General features: G+C 37.9%; 1 protein-coding gene across 1 annotated transcript in view; it reads left to right on the forward strand.

Moving 5' to 3' along the window:
* The window catches only part of LOC100245550 (uncharacterized), a 151,363-nt gene that overhangs the window by 107,180 nt on the left and 29,532 nt on the right, over positions 1-14,651 (forward strand). The window contains exons 19-20 of the mRNA XM_010662888.3: positions 12,251-12,309; positions 12,397-12,499. Coding sequence (XP_010661190.1) covers positions 12,251-12,309; positions 12,397-12,499 — 162 coding nt within the window. The remainder of the gene's footprint in view (positions 1-12,250; positions 12,310-12,396; positions 12,500-14,651) is intronic.

Raw genomic sequence — 14,651 nt, forward strand, 5'->3', positions numbered from 1 at the left:
CTCGAGGAGATTGTTTCAAGCCATATAGAGAACGGCGTAACCTGCACACTAAACCAGACTCCCCCTGAGCAACAAAACCAGGAGGTTGCTCCATATAAACTTCCTCGGCAAGATCACCATGGAGGAATGCATTTTTAATATCCAACTAATAAAGAGGCCAAGAACACATAGCAGCCATGGAGAGAAGCAAGCGGACAGAAGCAATCTTGGCAACAGGGGAGAATGTGTCACCATAATCAGAACCATAAACTTGAGTATAGCCTTTAGCAACTAAGCGGGCCTTAAGGCGATCAACCTGACCATCAGGACCAACCTTAACTGCATAGACCCAACGACAACCAACTGTAGATTTACCAGAGGGTAAAACAACAAGATCCCAAGTGCCATTAGAGTGCAGAGCAGTCATTTCATCCACCATTGCCTGTCGCCAGCCTGGATGGGAAAGAGCTTCATGGGTGCTCTTTGGAAGAGAAACAGAGGATATAGCAGAAACAAAAGCAGAATAGGGTGAAGATAATCGATGATAACTCAAAAAATTGTAAATAGGATGAGGATTACGAGTAGAGCGAGTACCTTTCTGAACAGCAATGGGTAAGTCATTAGGAGAAGGCAGAGCCGGGGCAGGTGAAGCCGAAGGGATAGGAAGTGAGTCAGCAGGTGCCTCAGGAAAAGGGAGAGGAGCAACGACACGAGGGCGACGATGATAAACCTGATGTGGTCGAGGGGGCATAGCATCAGGTGGGGAGACAATGGGAATGGGCAAGACTTCATAAACAGGAAGAGACTCAGAAGTGGTGGAAAAGAACGGTGAATCCTCAAAGAAGGTGACATCAGCGGAGATAAAGTATCGATGAGTCTCAAGGAAATAACAACGATAACCCTTCTGAAGCCTGGAATAGCCCAAGAAGAGGCACTTCATGGCTTTGGCGGAAAGCTTGTCCTGTCCAGGAGTGAGAATATGAACAAAGCAAGTACAACCAAAGACACGAGGAGGAAGGAAATAAAGTGGTTGGTCAGGGAAAAGAAGGGAGTGAGGAATCTGATCGTGTAAGACAGATGAGGGCATACGATTAATCAAATAACAAGCGGTAAGAACAGCGTCCCCCCAAAAACGAAAAGGAACGTGATTATGGAGGAGGAGAGTACGAGCTGTCTCAACAAGATGTCGATTCTTGCGTTCAGCTACCCCATTTTGTTGAGGAGTATGAGCACAAGAAGACTGATGAAGAATCCCATGATGAGACATAAACGAAGTAAATTGGGCTGAAAAATATTCCCTGGCATTGTCACTGCGTAACACACGAATAGAAATATTAAACTGGGTTTGGATTTCAATATAAAATTTCTGGAAAATAGAGAATAACTCAGCTCGATTTTTCATTAAAAATAACCAAGTACAGCGAGAATAGTCATCAATGAAAGTGACAAAATACTGAAATCCTAAAGTAGACGCAGTCCGACAAGGACCCCAAACATCAGTGTGGACAAGCTCAAAAGGAGACTTTGCCCGATTATTCAAACGCTTTGGGAACGAGACACGAGTATGTTTCCCAAGCTGACATGACTCACACGGAAGCGACGACAAAGTGGAAAAACGAGGAACCATCTTCTGGAACTTGGAGAGACTAGGGTGGCCCAGACGATTGTGAATGAGGAGAGGAGCATCAGTGGAAATGCAAACTGCAGGAGATGAATCTGAGGTGAGGTGATAGAGGCCTTGAGACTCACGTCCTATGCCAATCGTCTTCCCCGTACTCCGGTCCTGCAAGGTCACAAATTTATCAGAAAAGGTAATAGAACAATTAAGAGTACGAGTGATTTTGCTGATGGAAATAAGATTAAAAGGACATTCAGGAGTATAAAGGACAGAAGTGAGAGGTAGAGAAGGCAGAGGAAGGGCCAAACCAATACCTTTAGCCACAGTTTGAGAACCATTAGCTAAGGTAACAGTAGGTAAATCAGAGGTAGTAGTAATAGAGGAGAAAAGATCCTTATTACCAGATAGGTGATCAGATGCGCCAGAATCTAGAATCCAGGGTCCAAGAGAAGATGTGTGGGTAAGGCAGGCAGAGGCATTACCAGGCTGGGCAACAGAGGCAATAGAAGCCTGAGATGTCTGAGATGCGGAGGAGCTCGGAGGCTGAGGCAGCGGAGAATCAGAGGACTGGGCCATATGGGCAGTGCGAGGAGGTCTTCCATGTAACTGATAGCAACGATCGCGAGTGTGACCAAGTTTATTGCAATAGGTGCAATGAGGACGTTGGCCTCTACCTCGGGTACCACTGCGTCCTCCTCGAGAGGTAGTTTGAGAAACTAACACAGAAGAATCTGAAGCGCTATCAGATGGCAAAGTCTGAGTGGACGAGATACGGAGAAGGCGAGCAAACACATCATCCAAGGACGGAACTGATGAACTACCAAGAATCTGATCACGAATAGGCTCAAGATCCGGACGGAGGCCAATAAGAGTAAGGACCATGAAGAACTTGTCAAGCTGTGTTTGTTGAGCCCCAACATCAGGAGTAAGAGGCATCACAGTCAAGAACTGCTCCTTAAGAGAGGCAATCTGACCAATATAAGTAGATAGATCCAAGTCCTGTTGGCTGAGATGGACAATAGCAGAAGCCACCTTATAAAGACGCTGGATATCATTCGTGTATAATCCTTTGGCCTGAGTCCAAAATTTAAAACAAGTTTTATAGGCCTGAAGATGAAGAAGAATCCGGGGATCAACCGATTGCCATAATACACTACACAACTGTGCATCTATCTTCCTCCACTGTACGCGGTCAACCTCAGGGATATCTGCCTCCTGGGTAACCAAGTGATCCTCATATCCTTGACCCATAAACCAAAGTTCAACAGAGGCAGACCAGGAGTGATAATTCTCACTGCCAACCAATTTCTCTGAAGTGATCAGAGGAGATCCAGAGAGAACAGACGTAAAGATCTGATTTTTGGTGGTCATATTCACGTATTTGGATCGAAGAGAGCCCTAAGATGGGTTCAGATTTCGGCGGAGAGAGAAAAACAGTGAAACCACGGCTGTGAGAGGTGCAATTAATGGAGAAAAAAAAGGTCGTGACGTGCCTGGAGAGGAAGAGAAGCAGCACCCAAGCCTCGGGGATGGAGGGGGAGCCCTGTCGAAGGTGGCCGGAATGGCAAGAAAGCCAAAAACAGGGAAAAAAATGGAGATGCAGGGCTCGGGGAGGACTGCTGGAGGGCTAGAAGGCCAAGACGGCGCCGGACGAGCCTGGAGAGGTGTCGGAAGTGGCCGGAAAGTGTGCCACGCGCCATCACGCGCCTGCGCGTGGGTGACAGTCCGGAGGAGAAGGGCGGCGCGTGGGGGCGCGTGAGATGCCGGTTGCCGGTGGGGTTTCCACTGGTGTGTAGATCAGCCTCCGGCGGTTCGGAATATGTGGTCTTTGCTCGGAAAAAAAGGTCGCCGGAAAAGGTTGCCGGCGTGGTGGAGATCCGACGGCGATGAGGTTGTCCGGGGTGGTTCGGAAAGAGAGTGAGGGGACCGGAGTGAAAACACGGTCACTGGACGGTTCGCCGGAATTGAGTACACGGCTAAACCGAAAAAATTAGGTTTTCTCCTTTGGCTCTGATACCATGTTGAGAGAGAGAGAGAGAGAGAGGAGAAAAAACCTTATTCTCATTCATTGTAATCTCTACTTACAATTGAGAGATATATATATACAAGGATAGGAGTCCTAACTACTATACATGTGACCTATATTAACAAGGAAAGATAGTATACTATACATACATTATATTCAACACTATTTATAATTTTTTGAGCTGCCATCGATTATCTTCATCCTATTCTGCCTTTGTCTCTACTTTATCCTCTGTTTCTCTTCCTAAGAGCACTAGTGAGGCACTTTCTCATCGTGGGTGGCGACAGGCAATGGTTGATGAAATGGCTGCTTTGCACTCCAATGGTTCATGGGATCTTGTTTCTTTACCTCCTGGTAAATCTACAGTTGGATGTCGTTGGGTCTACACTGTTAAAGTTGTTCCTGATGGTCAGGTTGATTGCCTTAAGGCCCGCTTAGTTGCTAAACGTTATACTCAGATTTATGGTTGTGACTATGGTGACACCTTCTCTCCTGTTGCCAAGATTGCTTCTGTTCGCTTATTTCTCTCCATGACAGCTATGTGTCATTGGCCTCTTTATCAGTTGGATATTAAGAATGCTTTCCTTCATGGTGAACTTCTCGAGGAAGTGTATATGGAGCAACCACCTGGTTTTGTTGCTCAGGGGGAGTTTGGTTTAGTGTGCAAGTTACGCCGCTCTCTATATGGCTTGAAACAGTCTCCTCGGACATGGTTTGGGCGTTTTAGTTCAGTTGTTCAAGAGTTTGGAATGCTTCGGAGTGAAGCAGATCATTCAGTTTTCTATCATCATAACTCTTCGAGCTAGTGCACCTATTTGATAGTTTATGTGGATGACATTGTCATTATTGGCAGTGATCAGGAGGGTATCCAAAGACTAAAGCAACACGTTTTCAACCACTTTCAAACCAAAGACCAGGGCAAACTCAAGTATTTTCTGGGACTTGAAATAGCTCAATCCAGTTTAGGTGTGGTTATGTCACAAAGGAAGTATGCCTTAGACATCTTGGAAGAAACAAGTATGTTAGAATGTAAACCTGTTGACACTCCTATGGATCCAAATGTCAAACTTGTACCAGGAGAAGGGGAGCCTCTAAGAGATCCTGGGAGATATCGACAACTTGTAGGCAAACTGAACTACCTCACCATCACTCGGCCAGACATCTCTTTTCTTGTGGGTGTGGTTAGTCAATTTCTACAGTCACCATGTGACAACCATTGGGATGCTGTGATCCACATTCTTCGGTATATTAAAGGAACACCAGGCTAAGGTATGTTGTATGAAGACAGGGGTCATACCCAAATTGTTGGTTACACAGATGCAGACTGAGCTGGCTCACCCTCAGATAGGTGTTCGACCTCAGGGTATTGTGTTTTTATTGGAGGTAACTTAATATCCTGGAAGAGTAAGAAACAAGATGTAGCGGCCAGATCAAGCGCTGAAGCTGAGTGTCGAGCTATGACTTTGGCAACATGTGAACTCATATGGTTAAGGCAACTTCTTCAGGAATTGAGATTTGGAAAAGATGAACAGATAAAGCTAGTCTGTGACAATCAGACCGCATTACATATTGCATCTAATCCAGTGTTTCATGAAATGACCAAGCATATTGAAGTTGACTGTCACTTCATTAGAGAGAAGATCGCATTAGGGTGTGTTGCTACAAGTTTTGTTAATTCAAATGATCAATTAGCAGACATCCTCACTAAATCTCTCAGAGGTCCTAGAATTAAATACATTTGTAACAAGCTTGGTGCATATGATATATATGCTCTAACTTGAGGGGGAGTGTTGAATATAATGTATTTATAGTGTACAATATTTTTTTCCTTTCTTAATATAGGTCACATATATGGTAGTTAGTTCAACCTAGCCTTATATATATATTTCTCTATTGTAAGAAGTTAATCATATAAATGAGAATTAAGGTTTTCTCTCTCTCTCTCTTTCAACACAATCTAATGATGAGATATAACAAAATTTAAAGCAAATTCTTGGTGAATGGCAGCTAAAGACCTAGGTCAATGAATTGGGTTATTGATGGCTTGGCTAAGAGGGATCTAGCTCTTTAAAGATCTCTATCACCATACGTAGTGGGTGTTTGGTAAACCAACTTAATAACTTATAGTGACTTAATAACTTAATTTAAGTCATTAAGTAAATTAAGTATGTTTACTAAAATAATTTAATAACACGACTTAAAGTAAAAAACAACTTTATGTAATAAGTAAGATAATTAACTTATTTTTAAGTTCATGCCTTTAATTTCTCTTTTTATCCCAATTTACCCTAATTACCTTCACGATCTCTTTTGCTACTCCATGACTTTCAGTGTTACCCGACATCCTTTACCCAAATTATAATTTATGAGGATAAGTATGTCAATTTGATGATTTAATATAAATTTTAAGCTAATTTTATCAAAAAAACCTTAATACTTAAAGTAAGAATTAAGTAATAAGTTTTAAGTCAACAACTTAAGTATAATTTAATTTAAAGTCAACTTAAGTTATTAAATAATAAGTATTAAGTTTTACCAAACACCTCTTACTCTCCTCCAATAGTTTTAGCTTTAGGGTGGATGCATAGTATATTTAGGTTTTTTTAGTTGTGCATGTTGATGTTAGAGTGAGATCTTATCCTCTTTTCTTTACATTAGTATGAGAAAATGCTTTGCTAAAAGGAAGGGAAAATTCATTTATTCTTCTTAGAAAGTTTGAGAAACAATACAAATATATAAAGTAGACCCCTATACCAACAAGGAAAGTCCATCTCATAAGGATATGGAGCAGGATTCTTATTTCAACCAAAAAAAAAAAAAAATACTATTCAAAAAATATCTTTTGTAATTTTTAACACTTCATCTCAAGTGGGAGCATGTGAAGTTTCAATGCTTAGCTTGGAGCAAAGACAAAGAAACGAGCTTCTATGTACCACTTAAGTAAAGAGGTCACCAGTTCGATCTTTTTGACTTGATATATGGAGTGACCATCTCTCCTTTTATAACTTCCTTTCTATGATGTGACAGCCAACCTTAATGTGGTTAGTCCTCACATGGAATATTGTATTACTAGCTACATAGTTGCAGCTTGGTTGCGAGAATACATCACTAAAGGAGTTTTGATTGTAATCTTAAGCTCTATCCAAATTTCTCATCCACATCAGCTTACAAGTAGAACAGGTCATTGCACAGTATTCTAGCTTATCATTGGCCCTGGCTACAATATTTGGCTTCTTATTCCTTGTAGTAACTAAGTTTCCACCAATCAGATTTAGAATCAAACCCAATTGGCATTCGAGCTACTTAACATATTCAAAATTTTGACTTTCTTAAACAGGACACCAATCCAATTCTTTGTTTGAGATATCTGAGGATTCTACAATTTGTTTCTTAGCAAAATTTGTTCCAGATTCTGCATATATTGACTACTTAACTTACAGAAAAAGTAATGTCTGGCCTTATCATTCCAATGCTAAGCAACTTAGGATTAATTTTATTGAGTTATGTGGAAAACAACAATCAATGGTGTTTCCCTAGTGATATGACTGACTTGTGATTAAAGGATAAGCCTGGAAATCATGAAATTTGAGGAAGTTTTGGATGAAGAATTCTCAATTTGAATTGCCATTATGTTGTGGAGATTGAGGAAAGGAGTGCATGTCAAATGCATGATCCATAATATAATAGATAATATATTGCATTCTGTTCATGCCTGCCCCTAATCATCTTCCTCGTACATAGATACTACAATATGCAAAACTCAGGGAAAGAAAGTAACTAAGCATTTAAGCTTTTCTGTAGGTTGGTTGACAGATAGAAGGTTAATAGGAAAATCACGAAATATAAAACTGATTGAAGGAAACAAGTAGTGGAAATACTTCCCTCATATAGGCATATGTGAGAATAATTGTATATTGATTTGAAGAAAAATTGTACATGTAGACTAGCAAGATTTTCAAGCTGAGACAATACCAAATCCAATCTGTTTTTTTAAGAAATGCCAAAAAGAGGGGGCACACCTTACGTATATTGACAGTATGCACAAAAATTCCAAAACAAGCACCAGTTAAGATAGAAAAAACCTAGAAAAGAGCAAGGCTGGCCACAATAAAGAGCATCCAAGAAATTAAAAAATAGAGGGATTTTCTGAATCCAAAAACTGTTGAGACCACTCTAAAAGCGATCGGATAAAGAGATCTTTCAAACTTTGATATGACAATTCTTCATCATCAAAGGTCCTCCGGTTATGCTCTCTCCGAATACACCAAAATAAACAAATCGGAGCCAATTTTGATTGCTAATTGCTAATGGACCCGTTTCAAGTGATGAGAATCTTCTTTTTACGAAGAAACAACTTGATCTTCTGTATAAGATCATGGGGAAATAAGCGGTTACTGTCAATTCCACTTCTTGTGCTTTTGCACAATCAGGTATACTTTGTAAAGTCCTTACAACCACAATTGTATCTAATTCTAACTCCTAGGTCATTGATTCATGAGCTAGTGATCATAAGACCAAATAATTCAATTTTTTCTTGTCATATATACCTTGTTCTGGCAATCAAAAGGTGCAGGTTGCTGATGGAATTGTTACTCTAGTTAGTGGCAAAGGAAATATGTGTATTTCATCAAAGATTATCCTCGCTTCTGTAATGCATGTCCCAAAAATGCCTTCTAACCTTTTGTCAATCAACATTTACAAAAACCTGCAACTGATCAGTAACTTTTTTCCCAAATTATTGTTTTTTCCAAGACTTCACTTTGGGGAAGATGATTGGTAGTGCCACAGAGAGAAATGGCTTGTACCACCTAGACACCAAGGAAGAAGGGAAAGTGAAGGCTTATCTAATGAAGGGAACTATTGAAGGATTTTTTGAAAGCAATTTGTTGATGTATGAGAAAATTAGGACATCCAACTTTCACTTACCTACTATAGTTGTATCCTAAACTTTGTATCCACCTAGATAGCTCTGAGCTCAAGTATGAAGTGTGTAAATTAGCAATGAACCATTGCGTTCCCTATTCTTTAAGTAATAAAACAAGTGAAGTTCCTTTCTCTATTGTATAGATTGATGTGTGGGGACTCTCAAGGGTAATTTATCTTTCTAGAGCTAGGTGGTTTATTAGTTTTATTGATGGTTGCAATAGGACTACTTGGGTGTATCAGTTAAAGGGAAATTTTGAAACTATTCCCAACTTGCAAAACTTCTTCAAAATGATACAAACACAATTTGATGTCCAAGTACAAGTGATTAAATCTAGCAATGGAACTAAGTACTTCAATGAAAGTCTTAGTATTTCACTTAAAATGACATTATAGACCAATCTACTGTGTTTGTGGATACCCTCGACAAAATGGGGTGGTTGAACAAAAGAAGAGGCATCTACTTGAAGTAGCTTAGGCACTTATATTTGCAAGAAATGCTCCAATAACATTTTAGGGGATGCTATCCTTACAGTGGATGCCTTCAAAAGCCCTTGACTTCAAAACCTCTATTGAAACCTTGAAAAATTATTTTTCACATATACCATGGCTTAGGTCTCTCTCTCCAAAGTTTTTGGTTTCATTGTTTTTGTTCATATCCCAAGTAAAGACATATCTAAACTTGACCCTAGACTTACCAAATATATCTTCTTAGGCTACTCTTCCACTCAAAGGGGTTATAAATGCTACCATCCTCCATCTCGAAAGAAATATGAAGTAATGAATTTTAACTTCTTTGGGAACCAGCCTTGTTATAAAAATACTAATATTCATGGGGAGAAATTGAAAGTGGAAGATCAGTTCCAAGACTGCTCTGTACCTTCTTCTAATGCTACTTTGGTGGGTGAGAGAAATGGAATTTAAAAGATATATGAAAATTCTGAGCAACCAAATCAAGGGAAGTCTCAAGATTTAGAGTTTTTTGTTACTTAGGAAGATCTTTTATAACTAGGTTGGAATAAGGTCGAAATGCTCCTAGGTATGATAAGTCGTTTACCTTAGAAGAAGGCATCATGTCTCCTAATCCTCCTGATTCTACAATTTTAATTCCTGTCAATGTTGTCCAAGTGGTTGATACTGGTTTGGACATTCATATAGCCATCAGAGAAGGTGCTACAAATTGTACATAACATCCGTTCTTGAATTTCTTGTCTTATCATAGGATGAACAACAACTAACTATAAGGCCTTTACTACAAACTTGAATTCGAGTTCAGTCCCAAAAAATATGCAAGAAGCACTTGTTGATCCTAAGTGGAAGGAGGCAATAGATGAAGAAATGAAGGCTTGTACAAGAATTATATGTGGGATATAGTTGATCAGCCTAAAGGAAAATGTTTGGTTAGATGTAAGTGGGTGTTTACTATTAAGTACAAGGCTGGTGACTCTATAGAGAAGTATAAAGTAAGATTCAACAATTTGATGTAAAAAATGTTTTTCTTTATGGGAACTTGGAAGAAGAAGTCTTCGTGGATGTACCTCTTGGATTCAAGGGGCAGTTTTAGATGAGATGGTGTGTAAGCTGAAAAAAATCATTATATGGCTTGAAATAATCCCAAGGGCTTGGTTTGAAAGTTTTGCTCATCAAACGGTCACTAGAAAAAAGAATGACTATTCTTGTTGTGTATGTTGATGACATGATGGTCATTGGGTATGATTTTGAGGAAATAGAGGATTTGAAAGATAAATTAGCCAAGGAATTCGAAATTAAAAACTTGGCAAGTCTTAGATATTTTCTTGGCATACAATCGAAAGGGGGAATATATGTGTTTCAAAGAAAGTACATTCTTGATCTTCTAGAAGAAATTGGAATGTTAGGGTGTGAACCTTCTGGTACACCTATAGATTCCAATCATAAGTTGAGAATAAACTTGGGCGGAGTACCAATTGATAAAAGAAGATATCAAAGGCTTGTTGGCAAGTTGATAAACCTATCTCATACAAGGCTATACATTGAATATGTTGTTAATGTTGTGAGTTTGTTAAAGTGTATGATATACAATGTGGGCCCACATCCTATAAGCTTAAGCTTTTAGAAAAATTGGTAGTTCAACATGGTATCAGAGCGTTGTTTAGTGGAGGGTCAAGTGTTCGAACCTCACCCCAATATGTTTATTTACCCAATTTATTAAGTTCATGTGTAAACCCAAAAAATAGAGGCTACACATGAGGGAGGGTGTTAGAGTGCATGTTATACATTATAGGCTCAAATGCGACAAGCTTAAGCTATTAGGAAAATTGGTTGTTCAACATAGTATTAGAGTCTTGCTTGGTGGGGGGTCAAGTGTTTGAACCTCAACACTTGATGGGGGAAAGCCTTTTAAAGTATATTCAAGAAAGGGAAGGAGAGACATAATTAAACTTTAAGTAGAATTAATATTAGTTGGAATTAAATTAGAATTAGTATTAGTCGGAATTAAAGTAGGATTAGTATTTGTTGAAGACAAATTTAGATTAGCTATTTAGGTTATAAGACAATTAGAATCTTAGTAGACTTTTGATTTCTTTGATATACCTATAAATAAGGCTAATCGATGTAAATCGAACTAATGAATTTGATTGATGTTAATAATATTATGTTTTCTTATTGCAAGTGTTACAATCCTCAATGGTGAGACGTCATTGATTTTCTTCTAGGTGAGACTCTAAAGTTTCTATCTCTTCTTTGTTGTATCTTCCTCAACAAGGAAAAGATTGATAGTAATCTCATTTACACTCATTTTGTTTTATTTAAACTATAGTTGGCTGATGTATTCACTAAAGGAGTGTCTAAGTTTATTAATTGACTTCCTTTTATCAATTGGGACTCCTTTTCTCAATTGGTACTCTGTCTAAGTATCCTCAGCTTATGATTCTATTCTATAGGTGTATCCGAACATTTACACCTAATATCTTCGAGCCAACTTGAGGGGTAGTGTAGGAGATCAATAAAATCTCTTAATCTTAGGGCCTGATTAGTTCTAAATGAGTTATATTTGGTGTATATTAGTATGTAGAATTAGTCAATTACTATACATATTAGGACAATTGTAAGAGTCAACTATTGACTAGAATGGCTGCAAATTAGTAGTTAGGACAATCGTAAATTGGGTGTTTGACTATGGGACACTATCATATCTATGCGTACTATTTTTACTTATCAAAAAACAAAAACATATATCTATGTGCACTATTTTTTGATCAATGGAATGAAATGGTGGTTCTAACCAATAATTTGAGACAACTCAAATAACTCTTCCTTCTGGAAAGTCATTGTTTCTTAAATGATCTTGTACTTAGCTTCATATATTGAAGTTCCAATACATTTTAAATTGGGTTTCTGAAAGCCCTGGAGAATTTTTAATTTCTTTGACATTCTGCTTGTTCTGTAGAGAATGGATTAAACTTCAAAATATTTATGATTTTCAACCACCAATTATTTCCTTTGATGAAGGATTAATGTTGTGAGATTTTGCTTACGATATGTGCATCTGCTTACTATTTTATATTATTTTTATGGCTCAATTTTTATTGTATTTCTATTGCTTTCAATTTCAAATGCAACTGAAACCTTTAGAAGAACTGTCTTCCTATGATTTGATATTTTCCATTAAAAATGTAATTCTGAGAATAAGGCATGGCATAACCGGGCATGTCCTTCTGTAGGTTCTCTTGTCACTCAATGGGATTGAAAATGTCAAATCTCGACTATTATCAAAAGCTGAGTGAGTTTTCTTGTTGCTACTTGAGATGTTGCATCACTTTACTCAACACTTGCATATATATGATTTATTTTACTTATTTTATTGCAGATACATTCTATCAAGTCATAAGAAAGTGTCATGGGATGTTAGTTTCAACAATATCATCATCAGTCTTCCTTGGACAAATGCAGATTTGGAGCCATGTAGTATGGTAATTGCTTTATTATTTGTTGACCCAAAAGGTTTTTTCAAGAATGGTATTGCATTTTCTCATTGGTTGATTACTGAATGCACCAATAAAAATGTAATTAAAATTATTTTTATTAATACTAATATTTAAATTTGTCCATGTTTCACTTCTACATATGTGCATTATAGTATATATGTTTACCAGGCATTGATAACTGTAATAGGAATAGTGAGGTGCAATTTCTTTCTTTAAAAATACTGCTTGTGTTTGTGCCTCCATGCAAACTAATTTCAATTTGGAGAACTTAGTAACTGCACTGAGTATAGGACCTGGAGGGTTTTTTTTTTTATCCTCAGAAAATTAAAGTAACAATGGTGAATGAAGCTGTAATTATAATAAAGATGGTAAAAGCAATAAGGAGCTGAAAAAATTCCACTGAGGCTTTGAAGTGTACGGCTGATGATAATGTAGTTTAGTTGACAAATATGTTTAATCAATGGATGAGGAAAATTCCTGATAATGTTAAATTACAGTGTCAGGCATATCAGTTTGGTTCTTATGCCAGGATGATCTACCATTAAAGCAGTTGATGTTAAGTTTTAGATAGTAGGAAAACAAATTTCCTTATGGCATATGTGTGTGTGTGTGTGTGTGTGTGTATGCATAAAATATTTCAAATATTGGGATTGATAGGAAAAGCCTGTGGTTGTTTTATAATTTATGAAGAAGTCTGGAGTTTGCATCAAGCCTTAGACAAGAGGGAGAAATCTTAAATGTTTGGTTGTGCAGCAAAGAGGAGACACAGAGGACTTAGAAGAAGGGCAAAAATAATGTTGGATTAGGTAATAAAAAAGCATGACGATGTATGACAATTATTTGATGTGGTTTGTGATAGAGCTGAATGGAGGAAAGTACATGTCTGATTGACTTAAGTTAGTTGCAATATAATGCTTTGTAGAATTGCAGCTCCTTGTATCTGATTCTGGTTTATAGTATTCACAAATAACATACCTAATGTATAATATACAATGAAGAGAAAGCAAAAAGGGAATAAGCATTATGTTGTGAATTTTCTATCCCATTATAAGAGATTGATTCCTCTATAGAGAGGGGAGAAATTGAGGCACCCTTATTAAAATGCATTATTAGAGAAATATTGAAGAAATGCCAAGAATATTTAGTAGATCTTCATGCACCTAAAATGCTTACTAGGCAAAGAAACTGACAGATAAAAAAAGGCTAAAGAATCATTTTGTTTTAAAGTTTCTGTTATTTGTCCATAAGAAAAAGTGGGCTAGACAATAGGGGCTATTCTCCCCTGTGCTTATAGTCTTCCACCCTGAAACCCAACCCTGATTAAGGCTGGATTTGACTTAAATCTCCAGTTCAACCTCTTAGAGGCTTTATCAAGGAATACATTGCACATTCATTACTTTGCATTTCCTTGCAATTTGTAAATGATGTCTATAACTTTCTAGTTACTATGTTGATGGGAGGGGAACTTCTCCTGTTTCTTGTGTGACCTGCATGTGCACGTGCGTGCACACACACACACACACAGAGACTAAGCTAGGGCTTTGGGTCTCTGAAATATCTAGGTAGAGAGGGCCATTAGGCAGTTGTTATTTCATAGGCTCCACAAAAATGAAAGGGGCCTGATGCACTATGATGTATGGTTGCAGCAAATCGTAAATATTGCTAGTTCTTTAGACTACTTTTATTGGACTCCTCATCTAGCAATTCATGTGGCTGATCGATTATCCTAGCTAGGACCAATGAGCTAGTCTGTGTCCTTCTTAAGGGATTTTTTTTTTTTTTTAAATCTCAAGTTATACCTTTTTCTGACACATGTAAGCTGTACATCTTGTTTTCTTTTTGCTTTGGAGCTGTTCATGATCTCCTTTTTGTTTTGATCAGTTCTTGTAAGTTTTGGATGGATTTGTCACCCTTCTTAATACTTCAATTAATCTCAATGAATTGTTGTTCCTGATTGGATAAAGCATACATACATACATATGTATAAAATGTAGGGGAAGTCTACAATGGGAAAACACACCTTACTTTCTGGGCCTGACTGCTTCATATTTAAAAGATGGGTATGGACAAGGGTCTAATATATCAACTACTTAAGAGTGTTGTTTTGTGAGTGTAACTGGCATGATTTTTTGAATTA

This window comes from Vitis vinifera, chromosome 15 (genome assembly GCF_030704535.1).
Source record: "Vitis vinifera cultivar Pinot Noir 40024 chromosome 15, ASM3070453v1".
Taxonomy (NCBI): domain Eukaryota; kingdom Viridiplantae; phylum Streptophyta; class Magnoliopsida; order Vitales; family Vitaceae; genus Vitis; species Vitis vinifera.